The sequence below is a fragment of the Corapipo altera genome, unplaced genomic scaffold (genome assembly GCF_003945725.1).
Source record: "Corapipo altera isolate COAL_440 unplaced genomic scaffold, ASM394572v1 62, whole genome shotgun sequence".
Classification (NCBI taxonomy): Eukaryota; Metazoa; Chordata; class Aves; order Passeriformes; family Pipridae; genus Corapipo; species Corapipo altera.
Window position 1 is genome coordinate 1,521,959 of NW_020884894.1, and position 19,039 is coordinate 1,540,997.

Below are 19,039 nucleotides of genomic sequence, written 5' to 3' on the forward strand. Positions count from 1 at the left end.
GGACCTGGAGCTGGACCTGGACCAGCCCCTGCTCCGGGGCTCCGCTGTCCGCGGGCCCGTCCCCGCCACCCCTTCTTGGGAAGGACTCGCGTCCTGCGTCCAGCTCCCTGTCCTGAGCGAGGCTCGCTGTCCCCGGCGCGGCAGCACGTGGGGACGGGAGGAAGGGGCTCCTCGGGGCCCGGTGCGGTCACAAACCTCACCAGGCGCGGAACTACCGACTGAATTAATGAACTGTCCTTCCGTGCGCGCTGGGGAAGAGGGCGGGAGGGATTTTAGCCGTGCCATTTCCCCACGGCACAGCCTTTACAGGCGCGGGGTAATTCCGAGCTCGCTGGGGAAGAAGCGGCCGCGGAGTTCCTGAATGTCAGGCTTGGCCTGGCTTCAGTACCCAGTTTTGAAATATTTTTACTTTCAAGAAATGTAAGTAATACTGCTGAATATTTGATTTAATAAAAGCCAAATGAAACTCCTCTTTAACTGGCCTACTTTTGATTGTGACTGTCGTCTGAATGCTGCCCTGTTTCATCCACTTCGCATCGCTGTTGTTCATGTATAGTGAGCTCTGCTTAAATAATGAATGACAGAATGAACTTTGGGATAGAAGGGAGTTCAGCAGCGGGACGGTTGTGTTTACAAACTATTCACACATTTCCAGAAAGCAATATTTGTTTTTAGAGAAGATTTTGTTAATTTTTTTTTTAATGCCTTTTTTTTTTTTTTTAAATAATGTGGTATTTTAAACTGGTGCTTTAAATTTCATTTAAAAAATATTTCTAAAGTTTTGCCTTGTGAGAAATGGGCATCTTTGGAAAATGCAGTATATAATCTTGTACCTAAAGTGGTTACAGTAATATTGACATACAAAGAAACACTTTCCTGGTTTCTTAGCACCTGTAACATTCGTTTAATACATGTTTTTTATGTAATTTAGTAACATATGCAGTTCAACATTAGCTAAAGGCTGTTCCAGTTAATCCTGTTCCCTACAGCTCTCCAGAATCCAGAGACACAGTCGTTAAGCAGACCTAGTGCAGCCTTAAATCTAAGCTCTGAAGCCCTGTGTGTCACTGCCAAGGTTTTTGTTAGGAAGATGGGAAGGCAGGACACAGGGTTTTATTGGTCTGGATACATGCCAGATGGAAAGGACACAGACACCAGCAGGAGTTTATTGGAAACTCCTGAGGAAACACTGAGAGTCCATCTACTATGGAACAAATACACTAATCATTTCACTAGTCACTTACAAGCAGAACTGCATTTCAAAGTCTCAATTAATTTTTAAAGAATAAATCATCTTGAAAATATATACTAAGATTTATGCCTTACATTTCTTCATTTTACAGGAGAGCTCCCAGAACCCCAGCCATGCTCAGTTGATCCTCAAGGTGGCTATCTATACACAGCTGCTGCAGCCCTCCACTTGGAGAGCTGCCTTTTACGCTACTACAACGAGCATTAGCATGTCTGCTATAAACCCTGTTATCCCAGATTTCATTATGTTTACATTTTGGGTATAGATAAATCACATGGGGAACATGACAATAAGTATTAGCCAAAGTACACCATAATTATATGTGAGAAGAAAAGGGGACAGACACGACATGAGCAGAAAATATCAAAATACTTGATAGGAATGACTACATGTAGTGTTCCTAATACCTCACAGCCAAATATTTAAAATTATCCTGTATTCCATGTAATTATGTACTTAACCCTCTATGAATCCATCAGGAAAAACGACCAGCATGACCCATTTAGAAGGTCTGTCATTCTCCAGACAGAACAGCGCTTGTGACATTTAACCCAAGTTAATATCCCATTGACCCACTGGCTTGCACACAGCTCTGTGTCACTGACACACCACAGATGAAAGGCAGGCCAAGACTGGTGTTTACTCTAAAGCTCCTTCATACTCCTTTAGAAGTATAAAGGAGTTGTAAAGTGATAACAGGACTTTGGCAGTGTAAAACGGGCCTGGTACGTCTCTTTCATGTTGAAAACCCTGTCAGTAACACCAGCATGAGATATTTTTCATTAAACAGTGAATGATTTCTTTAAACCACACTCTTGTTAAGAGAGACATGTTTTGTAATAATGAAGTATGGTAAACAAATTCCACTTTCAAATGACACAACACTACATGATTAAATATTATATCATAACATGGTACAAAATTTTGTGCTGAGCCAGGATAGGAGTATGGTATTCATTTATCACAGCATCACCCCAGAAGTGTAGAATATTCATACAAAACGGCTGAATGTTTTCTGCTAATTCAAACATGGTATTTGTCCAGCTGCATTTAAGAAAAAGAGAGGAAAGGTTCTTGTAGGAGCATCAAAGACAATATTACCACGCTTTCTAAATATTAGTTATGTGATAAAAAGGGGCTTGGATAAATATGTTAGGTATTTCTGCTTCCCACTGGTTTTGGTGTTTGTTTGTTTTTTTTTCTTTCTCTCACTACCTACGGTTCTAATGAAATGATTTAGTAAAATAAATAAGGTTTAGTTACATAGTTGGGGGCCTGAGATGGAAAAGCAGCACAGACTATGAAGTTGCCTGAAGCTGTACTTCTTAGGACAGAAGCTGAAAAGTATTTTGTAATAGGGCTATTACAGCCACATCCTTTAACAAGAATAAGACCTTACCATGCCTATAATAAAATGCCAATAAAATCTGCCAGAAAACTCCAGTTCATAGATGACATTGGTTTATCTCCCAATTTTTCAAGCTGATACCAGCTTTGTAGTCTATGGTTGAATACTGTATCTGTCTGGGTTTGTGTAATCTCTCTGATTAGAAAAATGGGAACTGCCCAAAATGGGGTATAAATCAAGGCAGAATGTTTGACACTATTACAGCAGTCTCTTCTGGTTTTTTAACTACCAAAAGCACCAACACAGTCTTTCAATAATGGCAGGCATCCTTAACATGACATCACACTGCTGGCTCATCTGGTGGCTAGTTGCCAAGTTTTGGACATAAACTTTCAGGTTCTTCTTCCTAAAATGAGTATTTTCATCTTAAATTGATATGGAGGACCTAACTCCTATGACAACCACCTTTTATGCACTGCAGTGTTATGATTTTAACCTTGCCTCATTCCTACATTATTGCAGAGCACTCTTTTTCCATGTCCCTTGGTAGATGCATTTTAACACTGTGTTCTTTATGTCTGATGAAGCCAGTCCTTTCACAGAATACAAACTCTGTGTGAGCCAGTGCATGAGGATCCCTTTTCCATCCCTATAACAGAACATGCTTTTCCATTAAAATTTACCAAGTTTTATGAATATTCAGGTAAATGGATGGTGCAAGTGCACTTGCCCATCTCTCAGAATGCTCTGCTGCCATTGTGAAAATTTTCTTTTCACCTGCTTGACCCTTTACAGAGTATTTGACTATTGGAAGTGAAGCTGAGAATATAAAAAGAAAAATATTAGTTGTGCATTCTGCTAACAAACACCACTGTACACTGTAGTGGTTTTTGCATGTGCTAATCAGGTAGGCATTTAAGAAAGTAAAATACTGCCAGATTCACAACACTGGGTCCAGTGAAGGGCAAGGTGCTGTTCAGAACCAATCTGAGCTCCTGGAAGCAGAATGAGGAGCAGCAGCCTGCTAAACCTGCTGTGGATGTCACGGCTCCTGAGCATGAGGAACACGTTCAGGAACCAGCTGTTACCATAACATCTGGCTCTAAAAGGACAGGCAGAACTCTTGTAAAACACCCTTGATTTGTAAATTAGTTCATATCTATTAGCCACGATCATAATAACAGATTTCACTTTTTTTTAAATCATCCAGGTTGACTGGATTAGGACTTACTTATTCTGAAATAATTGAAAGTAGAGGTCATACTTAATATACTGAAAAATGTACTGTTTTCTTTTAGCATTTAACAAGAGAAGGACAATAGCACTAAGCATCACAAAATAATACATTGCTTTTTGGCAACACATAAATTAACAGATTCAGAATTCAAAGTTTAGATACATCTGTGAACTGTCAGCATGAGCAAAATGCGCTGAAATCCCTTTTGGTTTTTGCTCACAATTGTAACCAAACCCATAAATCTAACTTTAAAGGAATGAGAGTAGAGCCAGAAACACATGCCTTGTCTACACTTAAAAGGGTTGGCTGGTATAGCTACACCTTAGAGCTGAATTGGCAAGCACAGATTTCTGTTGTAACTTAAATCATATTCTGCATGGAACATGCTAAAGTGGCTGAAGGACTCTGCCAATATAATGGCATCTCACTAGGGCTTTTGCCAGTGTGGTTGTAGCTGCATTGGAGTGATTTTTCATCATTCTGACAGCCATTTCGGCAAAACTTCTACATTCAGACAAAGTCCTAGTTGGAGCTGGCATTATTTTACGTGGCAAATAGAGCAGAAGAGAAGCACTACCAGTTTATGGCCCTGGTTCTACATTATTGTAAACTGTTTGTTCTGAAGGAATGTGTGGAGCAGGATCCATGTGGTCCTTTGGATGTTTGCCTCCCATATTTGGGCTGCATTAAAATTGCTTGGTTTTTCAGTGACTGAGCTTTGGCAAAAGGGGGAAACTTACATTACTTAAAAAGATAATGTCCATATTATTTACCTCAGAAATAGCTGTTCTGAGGGTTTAAAGCAAATTTCCAAAGTGAAGTGAACTACAAAAGGAAGCATCTGTGCCAAAGGACCTGTGGATTAATAACACATCATTCTATTTCACTTTGTCCTCAGTTCAACAACAAATTTAAGCGTATATTAAGCGTAGGATTAATTTTAGGCACACTTGTAAGCCCATTTCAAGTTTAGTAGACATGTCAGGTATGATAATGCTCCCACTTGAACTTTAATTAAGCAGATATTTGAAATTAATCATATGTTTAAGCACTATGTGGAATCGGGATTTCTGTCAGAAGTGCAAGAAATGCACATTTATGCAGAATGAGGCTATTTGCTGTGGTACCACCTGCATTTTTTTTTCCTGAACTGGATATTAAGTCTGTACTTTAAAGACATCCCAAAGGGCATTATTTTTCCACATAAGCACGTTTGCATATTTGGCTCTTTTTTTCCTAATCTCCCTTTTGCTAAGTGTTTTTTTTTTTTTTGCTTCAGAAATCCATACAGAGAAGTTTTTCATTGATTTTGTTAATTGCCTTTACTCTTGAACTCTTTCCTCTGCCAAGCCTCATAGAATCCTGACTCTGGGGTTCCCAGACCTGCCCGGTGCTGGGCCCTGGTGCTGGGCCCTGCTCGCCGCCGGTGAGACACAAGGGCTGCTCGGGGCAGATAGGAAATTTCATGCGTAATCAGCCAGCACTGAACCAGTGAGCCAATGGGACGAGGAAGTCTGATTTAATCAAGGCTTCTTCCTTCCTTTTTGTAAGACACAGAACGTGCCTGCTAGAAGAAAGCACAGACAGGTTTTTCTGCGTTCCGAAAATGCGAAGCAGGCTTTGTGTGGCCTTGTACAGACCATCCATGGGGCACAACTAACAGCAATTCAGCAGTCTCCAGGTGAGTGTTCTGTGCACTTTGGTTTCTAGTTATTTAAAGCTCAGTGAAGGAGCCAGAGCAGCATTTACCCTGAAATGGAACAGGATGAGTGTCTGTTCCAGATAAAATTGTGTAATTTGTTGCAGGGGTTTAGTATTGTTCTGGATTTTTTTAATATGTAAAAATAAATAGTAGCTTACTTAAAAGAGCTTGCAATCATTTTTAGCTGTGAAAATGAAACTGTTTATGTGAAGTGCATGTTTTCAAGGCACATAGATTCAAGGCAGAAGACATGTGTATCATAATGTCTAATTCTGCATTCTTCTGTTCACAAGTGTGTTGTGTTTCTCTGGTAGATCATGTTTTAAAGTAGCATCTATATGTATAAATACACACACACACACATATGCATATGTTAGGTATATAAAGCTATACATATGTAATTTTTTTTTTTTTTGAAAATGTAAATACAATTTTGCTTATAAAATCATCCCAGCTTAAGACCAATAAAAAAGTTGTCATTTAAATTTGTTTGGCCATTTTCAGATTCCTCATTTAATCTACTATATATGCTCTTGGGATAAACTGTTGTGATTTTCAAAAGACTGAGCAGTTGGACAATAAGAGGCTACTCTTCATGCTCAAAAAGCAGATCATAAGGAGGACTCAAATAACAGTGAGAACTTTTCATTCTGAGTCTGAAGTCTGAAAATAAGGGCTTCCATGATGCTTTTATTAAGGAGGATGACCACATTTATGTACTTGTTTATCCAAGCCAGGCAAAGGAAAGGTTTCTCTTAGGAGAAAGTGGTTTGCCCTTTCATTATTTCCAGCGGGGAAAGCAATTTCTTTTTCTTTTATAGCCTTGCAGCTTGCCAGAAATCAATAGGACTGCTGAAGGAGTTTCCTCACCTCTGTATCCTGCATTGCATAACTGGGTGGTTGGCAACTGGAGGCAAAATGATATGTAGTAACATCCCTCTCCTAAACTCTCCCATTATTTAATAACCACTGCTTGGGCATTATTTTAGCAGGGCTTTTTAAAACTATATTGTTCTGTTATTTGATTTTCACCTATTGGCTGATCTGTGAGCAAAACTTCGCTCATGTTAACTAACCGAACACAGCACCCTGGTAAAGCTCTTAGGATGTTCTTAGAACTTGTCCAACTGCTAGTATAAAACAGTGGTGTAATAGGTGGGCTTTGGGATTGGTTTTTTTTCAGTTGGTTGGTTGGTTTTTTTAAAAAAACCAAACAACAGCCTGGGGAGACATTTATGCGACAGAATGGTCACTCTGGTCTGTGCAGTAGGAGCATATTGTGTTAGGCATTTTATCAGAGCATGGTAAAATACTGGTCCTAACAGAACAGGCATACAAATCTACTGCAGTACAGTATGTAGGGTAAGAGGACTAGTAAAGGGAGAATGCTTTTTTTACAATAATTAGTAAATTCAGTTATCCTTACACTGAGCCATTGTCAAATTCACTTGTTTTGTTCTCATAGTACAGAGACAAGTCCCTGGAGGCCACCTGAAACTGTGAAATATGATAAAAACATTATACTATTTTAGATATCACTCCATTTTGCCCTACAGGTTGTTATTAAGAACAGATGGCAAGTTTCTGAGTCTTGAGAACAGTATATTCTGGCAGTGTAAGAGAGCCAGGCTGCTAGTTATACTAATTATTTCCAAGATTTTAGTTCATCTGAACTCATACTTGCAAGCTTGAGGGCAAAATGCAAGGAGAAAAAATCTGCCCCCACTGAAGTTCATGACCAGATTGTCATAGGTAAGAATTGATTTCCCTGCCTAATCTTATTCAACATAACTTCTGATGGTTTTCATGTTTGGTTTTAAAAAAAAACATCCAAGCACTTTCAGCAGTAACAGTAACAGGAATGGTTCTGCACTGGTAGCTGTGTAGATATTTCTGGTTTTTGCTTTAGCTTTTATGAAACTACAGTTGCACTGATACAAGTTCACAGAGAAAAATGAGTAAGTAATAAAAAAGATTGCCAAACTGGATCCTCTAAAGGCGTGGTACTAAGAAATATCATGGGTTTTGTAATCTTTCAGTGAGAGCTTGCAATGGACCAAGATTCACACCGCACAGCAGAAAGGGAACTGTTGGAAGCTGTAAGCAGAATTACTACATTTTCTACCACAAGCCCAGCTGATAAAGAAGAAAATCAACCCAAAGCTGAAATTTCGTGTCAACTGAGAAAAGAAAACCCAGAAAAAAATGACTTGAAAGGTTGATACTATCTTCTAATTTTATTTTTTGTCTAACTATTTAAGCCATTAATCTTTTATATAAAAACCTTTTCTTATTAATTGCAGCAGTAGTTCAAAATTATACTGCTACACTGCACTGAAAATAAGCCTTGCTTAGACTTGTAATAATAATGTAGCAAGAGTGAAACAGATGCATATCCAAGTGTGTTTACACACACACAGTTTTCCTTTTAAATTGTTTGTACCTAAAATGTATTACAGATTTGATTTACACACCAGGAAGGAAATCAGTGATCATCAGATGGCCTGTCTCAGGAGTGCACCTTCTGTGCATCACAAAATCTGAAATTCTTGATAGTATCAGCAAAGACACCAAGCTTGAAGTTTATCTCAAGCAGGTGGCTCTCACATGCCTTTAAAGAGGCAGCATTGAACGTTTACTATGCCCAAGATTGCTGTCATCTGTTGTTAAATAAAATGTAACGTATAATTTAAAATATATATAATCTCATCAAGATTTTTCGTCCTGCAAGGATGTCATAAAACCCACCTCTCTTAGGAAAGAGATCAAGCCAAACCCCAAAGGCCTTGATAATTGAAACTGTATGGCCAATTGATTGAGAAAATGTAAAAGTAGGAGTACTATGATGCCTTTACAAGTCTGTTTCTGCATCAAGCTGATCTCTTACCCTTCATTTGTGCTCATTCACCTCCATTGTCAGAGTGCTACATACATTGCAGACTGACTTCGGCTGACTGCCTTGACAGTGTGCCCACTGAAATACAAATATTCCACTTCTTTTACCCACTTTGCTAGCCTATATGCCACCTGATGAAAACTGTTGTCAGTAGATTTCAAAGACAGAGAAATCACCCTTTTGAAATGCTACATCAAATTCTCCTGTAAGCAAACTCTTCAACCAGCTGTCCTATATTTTTATATATGCATACGTATACATATGTATATGTATGTCTGTCTGTATGTGAGTGTGGGAGGAGAGAGAAGGGAAAAGGAGGAGGTATATAAAATATTTGCAGCTGAACTGTGTCATCAGCTACAAAAAAAAACGAGGATGCAAAAATTCCTCCAGTTGAGCTGGTTATCCATCTTTGAAGTTAGGATATTCATGTTTTCTCAGCTTTTGCTTATTACTGCACAAACCCCATATTTGAATAGGGTCAGTATTTGAAAATATGTCTGAATTTGCAGCTGCACTGTGTTAACTCCTCCTTTGAGCAACAAAGAAGCCTGGAGAAACATCTGACTCAGAAGACTCTGTTGATGTTTCTTCAGGCTGCCTCTGGGATGGCGAACAAAATCTCGTGCTCAGACTGTGCCTGAGGTTACACCCTTTACATACAATACTTCTTGGCACTACTTTTTCTACAACTTTTTATTCTGAAGATGAATTGGTGTCTTTCAAAATTTTAGACTCAGTAACTTTCCTCAAAGCATCTGGACCTGTCATTATTATCAGTGAAATCAATTATTTTATCAGTCTTTAGCTCTTGCTGTTACAGCAACAATAAAATCTAGGCTGTCCTTTCACAATAAATGCATAAGAACTTTCTTTCCAAATGCAAAGGATATAACCTGAAATACTAAATATATTATTTTTAGATTCCAATGCAACCCTAAGTCCCCACTCTTCGATGACCACTAAGGAGCTTCAGGAATACTGGAGGAATGAAAAAAGCCAGTGCAGACAAGTCAAACTCCTTTTTGAGATCCCATCAACCAGAATTGTAGAGCACCACTTGTCTAAATATGTGGTAAGCTAAGAAATGAATATGTAAGAAGATCATTAATTTTTCTTCACTCCACAGGGGTCTGCACAGCACAGAGCATGTCTCACTACATGAAAGCCTTACCGAGGGCCAAGTTTTGCAAGCCACGATCATACGGTGTAGAAGCTCACTGATTGTATGGGCATAGCTGGTGGAATCTGTCTCTAAAAAAACTCTCTGATAGTCAATTCACAAAATCTGCGTCAGTGGAGAAGTGATAACAAGTAAATTAGTAGCTTTAGTACCCCATACACCCAGAGTTTTGTCAACATTAAGGAAATTCGCACAAGTAAAAAAAAATATCTATATAGTTACACTTCCACTGAGCTAGCCTGCTGTAGCAGCTGCAGTGCATTTGTATAACTTCCACATCAGAGGTTTCTGTTAGCACAAGTGCAAAAGTCTTTGATGTTGAAAAAGCCTAAGACATCCTCCAGCTACATCACTTGAGATCGTTCCCCTTCCCTACCTAGGGCTCCCTTAGGTGGCATATTTCTGTCATATTTTTAAAATGAAACATGGGTATCATGGGTAGGAACAACAGAATAGGTTGGATTTTTGTATCTTTACTCATAGTACTGACACTGGGGTTTTATTTCTGATTCTGCTCCTGGCCTTCAGAAAGACTGATCTAGAGTGAGTCTCTCACTACTCCTGTGAAATTCAGATAGGGATGATTTCCTTCATTGCTACAACCTCTGAGATGAAAAATGCCAAGAATCATTCTAGCATTGCTGATATTGGGTCATCCAGCTTGGTAGAATTTGGAACAGGTAAATGTTTTGCAGACTGGCCTAAGATCTTTTTGCATTCTATACACACCTACTTAGTTCGTGCTATACAAACCTACTTATTGCTGCTGTTATTGCATACTCAGTAGTATCCAGCTTGCTGAATAGTTCAAAATTATTTTAGTATAACTGTATGAGAACAAGAGTATCATTCATCTTATGTGCAATTAGTTAAAGTTAGTTATACGTTACATGCCTAGGCAAAAAGATTTACATTAGAAAAAAATTGAGCCAATTTGAATGACAGTCAAATTAAATGGTATTTCTTGCCTTTTTCATGCACATTCCACAAATAAAAAACCTCAAGTACTTGTAAATTATTCACTTAGCTGCCCTTGATAAAATGACAACTTAAAAAAATTGCTCTTATGATTGTTTTAGAATGCATCAGGCATATATACACTTTTCAGCAGGGAGCAGGACAAAGTATAGGAAAATGTCACAGTGCTTACAAATGAAAAGAGATCAGAGAAGTCAGCTCAAATTTAGAAACCTTTCAAGAGGCGCCTATAAAGATCATTTATGAAGATTAAAAGAGAGAATTTCTCTTTAAGGAAAAACAAGAAAGAGAATCAGACAGACACTAGAACGAGTGCTGGTTTGCACCCTTCAGAGCAGCAAAGAAAACAACTGGCATGAGTAAAACCTGTCCAGCTCCTGTGTAAATCGATGGGAACAGGGTGAAGTTGAATATGAATACAGACATCTAAAAGGCCCACAGTCTGTGTCCTTAGCTGGTGCGTGGTGCCACAGTTAAGCTGGCCTCGGTGCAGCTTCACTGGTTTACACACATTAGAGATCTGACCCTGCCTCAACATCACCGTGCTTTGATCAGATCCAGAAGAGAATCTATTTGTACAACACATAACACACAATTTTGTTTTGCAGCTTTTTTCCTAATATCACATTTATTATAACCATTTTGAGGCTAGTGAAGAGCTGAGTAAGACATACTCTTGAGTTACTGTGGGGCAGCATTGCTGTTAGCTATTAGTGAAGGAATTTAGATAGCAAACAGATTGTTGTAGAAATGTCAAATTTTTTTGGTATTATTTACATGCCAAGGAAGTTTGAATAGAGGGCAATGATTTAGAGGGGGGAAAAAGGCTTTGGAGTTGCTCCATCTTATTTTTGCACATACCAAATATATTGCCAAATACTCCCTCTTCTTTCACAGGATTAATAACACCCCTAAATCCCTAGTAATATCTCTTACAAACAGCATTTCTGAATATTATGACCAATGTAAAATAGATTACATTCAATATTAAGTCTGGGAAATCCATTCAGTTCACTGAAGATGATTGATTGCAGCAACCATGGCTGTCATAAACAAAGTACAGCTACAGAAATGCTTTGTGTTTTTATGTGCCTCAATCTGCTGCTAGTTTGCCTTTCCCAGCACCTTGCAGGATGGAATCTGTTAGTGCACTATCTACAACTTATTTGCATGCTAAGGGTAAATCCGGTGACAAAAGTACAGAACAGCAGCTGGTGGGAATTATTAATTTGATGGTTGCAGATTTTTCAGGCCTACGCTGAGCATGCATCATAATCCCAGACAGCACGTGATTCAGCAGCACTGCCATAAACCATAGGAGTATACAAGCCTACACACATAAAATTGGTGCAGGAATGTTTTAGCTGGAGAAATATACAGGCACAAAGTCTTTTCAAAACAGTAACAGAAAAAAATGTGACTGCAGTAGGGCTAGAATGGTCCTTCTCATGTTTATTTTTCTGTTTGATTGCGTTTAGATGTATAAAATCATCATTCTGCAAACAGGGAGTTTTGACAGCAACAAGTCTGTAATTGAACGGCGTTATTCAGATTTTGAGAAACTGCACAGAAATCTGCTGGAGGAATTTAGTGAAGAAATGGAAGATGTGACCTTTCCCAAAAAAACTCTAACAGGGAACTTCACAGAAGAAATAATCAATGAGAGAAAATTAGCCTTCAAGGACTACCTGAGACTTCTATATTCTATGAAATGTGTCCGAAGATCAAAAAAATTTATTGACTTTTTAACAAGGCCGGAGCTTCAGGAAGCGTATGGTTGCTTGCGGGGTGGCCAGTACCACAAAGCTTTGGAAATCCTTCTGGAAGTCATCGGTCTGCAGGAAAGGCTGACAAGAGGCAACCCTGTCTCAATTGTCCCTACTCTCTGTGCTATCATGGTGTGCCACAAGGACCTGGAAAACCCAGCAAGTGCCTTTGAATATGGAGAAAAAGCTCTATCACGCCTTCATGTGCATTCCAACCACAGGTATTATATCCCATTGTTAGAAACGATGATCACTCTGGCCTATGAACTTGGCAAGGATTTCCTATCTCTGCAAGAAAAACTGGAAGAATGGAAGGCAAAGAAAGATCCCGTACGGGTATTTACCCTGAAAGAACTTGCAGTTCGGGAGTATGTACAATGAACACAAGAAACAATTTCATGAAAGAGCAAATTCCTGAAGGAGTAAGAACCGAAAATTACCAGTTTGGCAAATGTAGCATTGTATTAATAGAAAAAAAAATTAAATTAAGCATCTTCCATGTTCAAAAGGGACATTAGCATCTATGTTGGAAAATATTACATTTTCTCTGCAGATATGAGGAGTATCTAAGGAGCACCTTAAGGTTTTTTGGAAGAAATTTGCAAGAAAATAATCATTTATGTTTTGCTTATTTTGAACAAAGCTTATTTTGCGTGAAAAGTCAGAATAAGAAATTGCAATGAATAAAGCACTTAAGAATCTGCAGAATCAGAGGCATTTCTTGCTCATGTGGAAACTATTTCCTTTCAAGAACAAAAACACCTTCTCAGCTGATGCAATTTAAAAGATGCATCTTCAGACACCGAATGTAGTTTTTTCCTCCTCGAGCTCAGACCTGGACAAACAGCACTTTACTGTTTTTGAGAATGATGGGATTGGTCCTGTTCCCACTGAATTCAGCTGCTGTGGGGGGGGAAGGTTTACAATCAACTTTGGTAGGAGCAAAAAATACAAGCAATGATCATTCCATCAGAGATGAGGGGATGTACCTCATTTCCCTTTTGTAACTAGCAGCGTTTTATGACTGGCATTGAAGGCACATTCTTGTTTGGGGTGATCTTTAAGCACAGCTTTGACCAGGGTAGAAAATTCAAACCACGTGCACTATATCCATAGTGGAAAGGGACTACAGGAAAGTGCTGTTGGGGAGAACATCTGGCTGTTATAACGCTAACCTTTAATTCTGATTATTGAGCTGTGAGATATGGTTAACAGACAGTTTGTACTTCCCGCTTTCCTGTCAGAGGTTTATATAAATTGGGCCTTGCCTTAGCTTTACAGCCTGGTATACCATGGAAGCATCATCTTGGTGGCACTGCAATATTACAGCTAATTTTTTCAGGGATCCAACACACTTATAAAATACTAAGCTTGTTTTGGCCCTAACACTCCTGGGAAACTTCCTAAGAGCTGAAAAAGCCTCTATTTAACTGCTTCGTTAATTTCCCTCAACTCTATGATCTCTCCCATACACTTATTTTAACAATCTGGTAAATTAATTCTCATAAATATAGTAATTAATTTCATTAACTAGTGTGGGTCATTATTCTCTACTGAACACAGTCCACTAAGTACTTTCAGGTTTGAACTCCAGTTACAGATCCTACATGCACCACAATGACACTGTCAGTAAGTTAGGAATAACTATTAATTTACCTCCCAGAGACATGAAAGAATCAGCTAATTGGAAAGGCACTGAGCCTGAAAAACTTCGCTGTGTATTGTTACAAGAAGGATGTCTTGAAAAAAAATACAGAATAGGAGTGTCTAGGGTAGAATGTTAATATTTTAAGTAGCTATTAAGAGCTAGGCATTAAACTCAAAATACATGGATTATTTGTTATTTGACAATTGTTTTTTTTCTAGTTATACCAGCAATAATAGAATTAAGAGTAATTAATTAAGGGACTTAGGGACTAATCTTCCCACAACATACCATATTGCAGGACAGTTAAAATGAATCAAAGGTAACACCTTCTTAGAGAATTTCTGAATCAGTAACAAAGCACTGAAGAAGAAAGCATGTCTGGGGTCTGCATCACATTCAAACAGTTTCAAGTTAAGATAGAAAGGAGTTGTGGCCTTCACACTGCTCTAACTCCACAGCAGCTGGTGATGAAAGACCAGAAGAATAGGAAAAAAATAATTTCCTCCCTTTTGCTGTCTCCCATCCTTGTGCCCTGTGCCCAGGGCACAGCTCCCTTGGATTCTCCTCAGGTTCCCATGGGATGGCACATGAGTATCTAACTGCCTCCACAGACCTTCACCTTACAGCTGACCATAGGATTAGAGGGTCCATAAGGACATGCTGTCTGACAAGGACAATTACCAGGAAAGGCAGCACATCAGCAAGATCTTACTTTTAACCTTTACTCGTGGTAATGTTATAAATTTCCATCTCGGAAGGACTAACTGATCCAAATCTGACCAATTTCTGCTCTCATGTTTTGAGGTGCAATTTGGCTAAAAGAAAAATTTATATCATTCAAAAGGCACTAAAATAAACAGTGCAAGAAATCCCCACTGCTTTAATGGGATAAGCCAAATCTCTTCTTTTCCATACAATGTACTGGTAGAATTTTGTCAGCAAAATAATCCTAGAATAGGTCTCATTGTCTCCATCCACTGGAAGCTGAAGGTCAGTCCCCCGTATTATGGGGGAAGATGAACTAAATAAATACAGGAATAGTGTGAAGAAAGAACATTGTTGGGTAATTCCCCCACACTGAACTTCCTTAATGGAAACTGTTTTCAGCTGTGGCAATCAGGTGACCACAACTTCTTCAGAGCTACCCAGTAAGAACCTATCATCTGCCTCACTCAAAGGGCTGATTTAAATTTCTGCTGCATTGAGACTTCCAGTCAAGCCACTTCAAAGGGTCAAGGGTAACGTTCATAAAATGAGTTTGTGATTTCATTACTATTAGAATACAACAAAATTAAAATCTCCCCAACAATTCAAGCTCCCCCAAGCAAATCAGGTATGCATTTCCTTCCTACAAATGTAAAGCCTGTGACCTTTGGATTTATTAATCTCTTCAGAGAAAATCCTCGGAAAGAAAAAGCTGGAATGGTTATGGTGACAAATGGGGATCCACAGAGCTTGCATTTCACCCGGAGCTCTGCCACAGACTTGGTCTGAACTTTGCACAAGGAACTTAAACTCTGAGCCTCTATTTCCTCACTTAGTACTTCCCCATAAGGTTTCCTCATTCAGGTTTTCAATACTCATAGATCAGGAAAGCTTTGAAACCTGACCAAATGAGTTAACTCCAGCATTTAACTCAGAAACATGCAATGGGATAGAGGTAATTTTGATTTATACAAGCCTGTTTCACTTGTCAAGGATATTTTGAACTGAAAGAGAAATCAGAGGTACTAAGTTGCCAAACCTGTGTGCTTATAGTGGATTGCAGTTTCTTACCAGTGCAGTCTTATTTTAAAATCAGGTGCTACTTTCCTTATAAACTAGAGAAGTTACAAAATTATCTTCATATTACATTGTGCTGTAGTGAGACCATGCTGGCTGATCATCTCCACAGGCAATCAGCCAATTCTGATTTCTTAGCTATATACTCTCAGAGAGTGGTTGGACCTGCCAGAAGAATTCGTGCTTCCTTTTACTCACATTTCAAAAGTCAACTTCTTCATATTCTTTTTTACCTGATTTTTAGAGCAAAGTGAGTATTCAGCAGTTACATGTTACTAAACTAAAGGGTAATGGCATTCCTGCTCCCATATCGACCCAATTGTCTTCCACTCCAAATTGTCCAAGGTAGGGACAGCCTGCAAGGACCAGGTTCCCTCTGCCTGTACATGCAACTTTATCTTCAACAGTTAAAAATGTGTAGCCTGGTAAGACAGATTTCCTGCAGGCAGTCAGAGGTTAATATCTTTCCCCATTACTTTTGCTCAGTGCAGCAATACAGTGGCATTGCTGTATTGTCCTGGTTTTTTCATAAGATGTATAACAATGAAATGGGTGCTCTACAGCTACCACATCTTAGTTTTTCTCTGAATAGTATTTTAAGAAGGACTCAAAAAAGAAATAGCTGACATTTCCATCCACATCTAACTGTCTCGCTTGTCTATTGCCCTTCCTTAACCCTTGTTGAGAAACCATTGGAGAAACAATGGCTGAAATTCTTGTGCACTCTCTATGGGGTTCACATGCTGTCCCCAAAGTACACATCCCAGCCCTCCAGGTGCTGGGCCAGCACAGGTAAATAGCACTGCATCAGTGAAGCTATTTTGGAAGAAAAAAACTCCGGCACTACCACGCAAGAACATAACATAAATTAACCAAGCAGGTGGTTCCTGCTTCCAGACAGCCATTTTACTTCCACTCTTCACTGCTGTAAAATATTTGAGTGATAAAGGCTTATTTTATAAATAAATCCATTTCATCCATTTCCTGTCTCCCAAAACAATGTGTGCTCTTTACAAAATGTTTCTTTGGTTTAATAAAATAAATGGAAATGAGCAGTTTCTGGCATTTGTCCTGTTTGCATTATTAACCTTCATCAGCCATTCTCTGTACCTAGAAGGCAGCTGGAGTCAACAGGCAGAATGTCTGGAGACTCGAGCTCTGCTCTTGGCAATGTCACAAGCCCAATGAGTGACCTTGATCAAGTCTAATCAAATCTCAGGTTTCTTTTGAATACCAATATGGCTTTGTCCTCTTCTATAAAGCTGTGTTTTACTTATATTTTAGCTGTACATTCCAATGTATCATTTTCCCCATTTTACAGCTGGGGGAATAGTGGTACAAGAGAAGTGATTTTTCCCAAAGTCTAATACAGTGGTCTGCAGACCACACTGACTGCCTGGAGAAATACTGAAGCACAACTTGCATCACAGATTTACAAAGCAGAGATGTGTCACAGCTGCATGTTCTTAAGTACATCTTGCATGAACATCCACAACACGGCTTCATTTTTGACCTGACAAAACTGTGTGATCTGTCTATGGAAGAGAAAAGAGTGGAGTAAGTCTGACTAATTAATGTATTTCAAGAACTAGTAAGTGGTTGAACAGCACAAATATTTTAACCACTACTTTACAAAAATAGCAAAGAAAAAAGTCTTGCCTAAGAGATTTTTAGGATATATAAAAAAAATCTCCAAACTTCAGTATCATTTTCCACAAGATGGAACAGGAAAATATTTTCAAATGCATTTTTCCGGCTTTAAGAATTTCTCAGAACCCTGAAATTTCTTTCCAGTGCTCTTGTAGTCTTAACAAGAAGGATCACACAACCACTACAGTACTATATATGTTAGTAATCTGTTATGATCCATTTTTCTCAACAACAGCACACAATGCATCAGAGCTTTACAGTATGATCGTACTTTTCCAGTTGTCATTGGCATCTCTGAAGTGTACCTACAACAGATAACAATCCAAGTATAAGTTCACATTTAATTTTTTTCCAGGAAAAAAAGGTAAAAAGAAAATAAAATGCTGTCCAACCAATATCTGCCTAGAATGTCTAACAAACCACAGGCTGCACACAAGCTAGAAGAAAATTTAAATAAAATCTGGGCAGATCATCTCCAAGAGTCCATGGAGAGTTGCATTACGATCTATTGAGCTTTGCCCCATTTCCATATCAATTATTATATCATTTGGGGCATTAAGCAGATAATACTGTTTACACAACTTTCTAAAATAACTAAAGAAGCCCATGAGGATGTCTAGTTACTTATGAAACATATGCAGACAAGATGCTCTCTGTGCAATGCAGCATCTTGTTTACAGGGAATCCTGTGATCTTTATCACATACTTGTTATTAACTCCTGTTATCTGCTGCATCACTGGAGGATAATATTTGCTTTCCTGAATCTTAATAAGGCTAAATACATTTATTGAATTCAACAGATTTGTACAATCAGCATGGGAGTCAAGTTCAGGACACAAGATGAAATCTAGGTTTTGTGGCTCAGACAGCAGCTGAGCAAATCAAATCAAGAATGTGTTTTTTTGTGGGTTTTGGGGTTTTTTTAGATCAAAGACGGGAGCAAGACGTGTTGAAAAACTAAACACAGTTGTAATGGTGTAAAATACTGAATGTCAATTCCCGTCTGGATGAGGTGAGAACCCCAAAGAACCAACCAACCAACCAATTTACATTAGGATCCCATTACAACATATGTTCATCACACTTTGCAAGTATATATATGCTCTTTGTACAGATACACAAGACAAATTTTCCTGTCAGTCCAGTAAGAGCTGAGAGTAACTAGACTGAAATACATTATAATGTAATTGAGAGCACAGTAAATCCTACTGTACATATAAACATGTGCAAAATCTCTATACACAGTGGATGGACAGATGGCTGATGAGTGGCTGGAACAAACAAATTTGAATGTTTTGATGCCTAATAAATGTTTGCCAAGTATTTAAAAAATTCAGATCAGAGCTACTTTTACGAGTACCACGTGGAGATATATAGATAGATAGATAGATAGATAGATAGAGATATATATAGTCATAGTACAATTTTATTCTATTAGAAATAGTAATATGTATATCTAAGTCTGTGATTATTCGGAAAAATGTTGAGGGTGGATGAACTTTCATTTACTAATCTCTCTAAACTAGTAGTTTAAATATTGTTTCATTTCAGACAGTATGAGACTCTAACTTGATAACTGGTAGGAAATCTTAGAGA

The 19,039-nt window shown here is 38.5% G+C and overlaps 1 protein-coding gene across 1 annotated transcript; it reads left to right on the forward strand.

The window, feature by feature from the left end:
• The first annotated feature begins 5,414 nt into the window (after positions 1 to 5,414).
• Positions 5,415 to 12,842, forward strand: SNX20 (sorting nexin 20). The gene is made up of 4 exons (XM_027646789.1): positions 5,415 to 5,518; positions 7,579 to 7,756; positions 9,359 to 9,510; positions 12,075 to 12,842. The coding sequence occupies exons 2-4, from the start codon at positions 7,591 to 7,593 to the stop codon at positions 12,741 to 12,743; spliced, it is 987 nt and encodes a 328-aa protein (XP_027502590.1). The 5' UTR covers positions 5,415 to 5,518; positions 7,579 to 7,590; the 3' UTR covers positions 12,744 to 12,842.
• Positions 12,843 to 19,039: the final 6,197 nt, after the last annotated feature.

Bases quoted from the DNA above. Each gene is read 5' to 3' on its own strand.
- SNX20 (XM_027646789.1), top strand. From the start codon at position 7,591: ATGGACCAAGATTCACACCGCACAGCAGAAAGGGAACTGTTGGAAGCT. The intron at 7,757-9,358 runs GTTGATACTATC...TATTATTTTTAG, and splicing joins AGAAAAAAATGACTTGAAAG to ATTCCAATGCAACCCTAAGT. The intron at 9,511-12,074 runs GTAAGCTAAGAA...GATTGCGTTTAG, and splicing joins ACCACTTGTCTAAATATGTG to ATGTATAAAATCATCATTCT.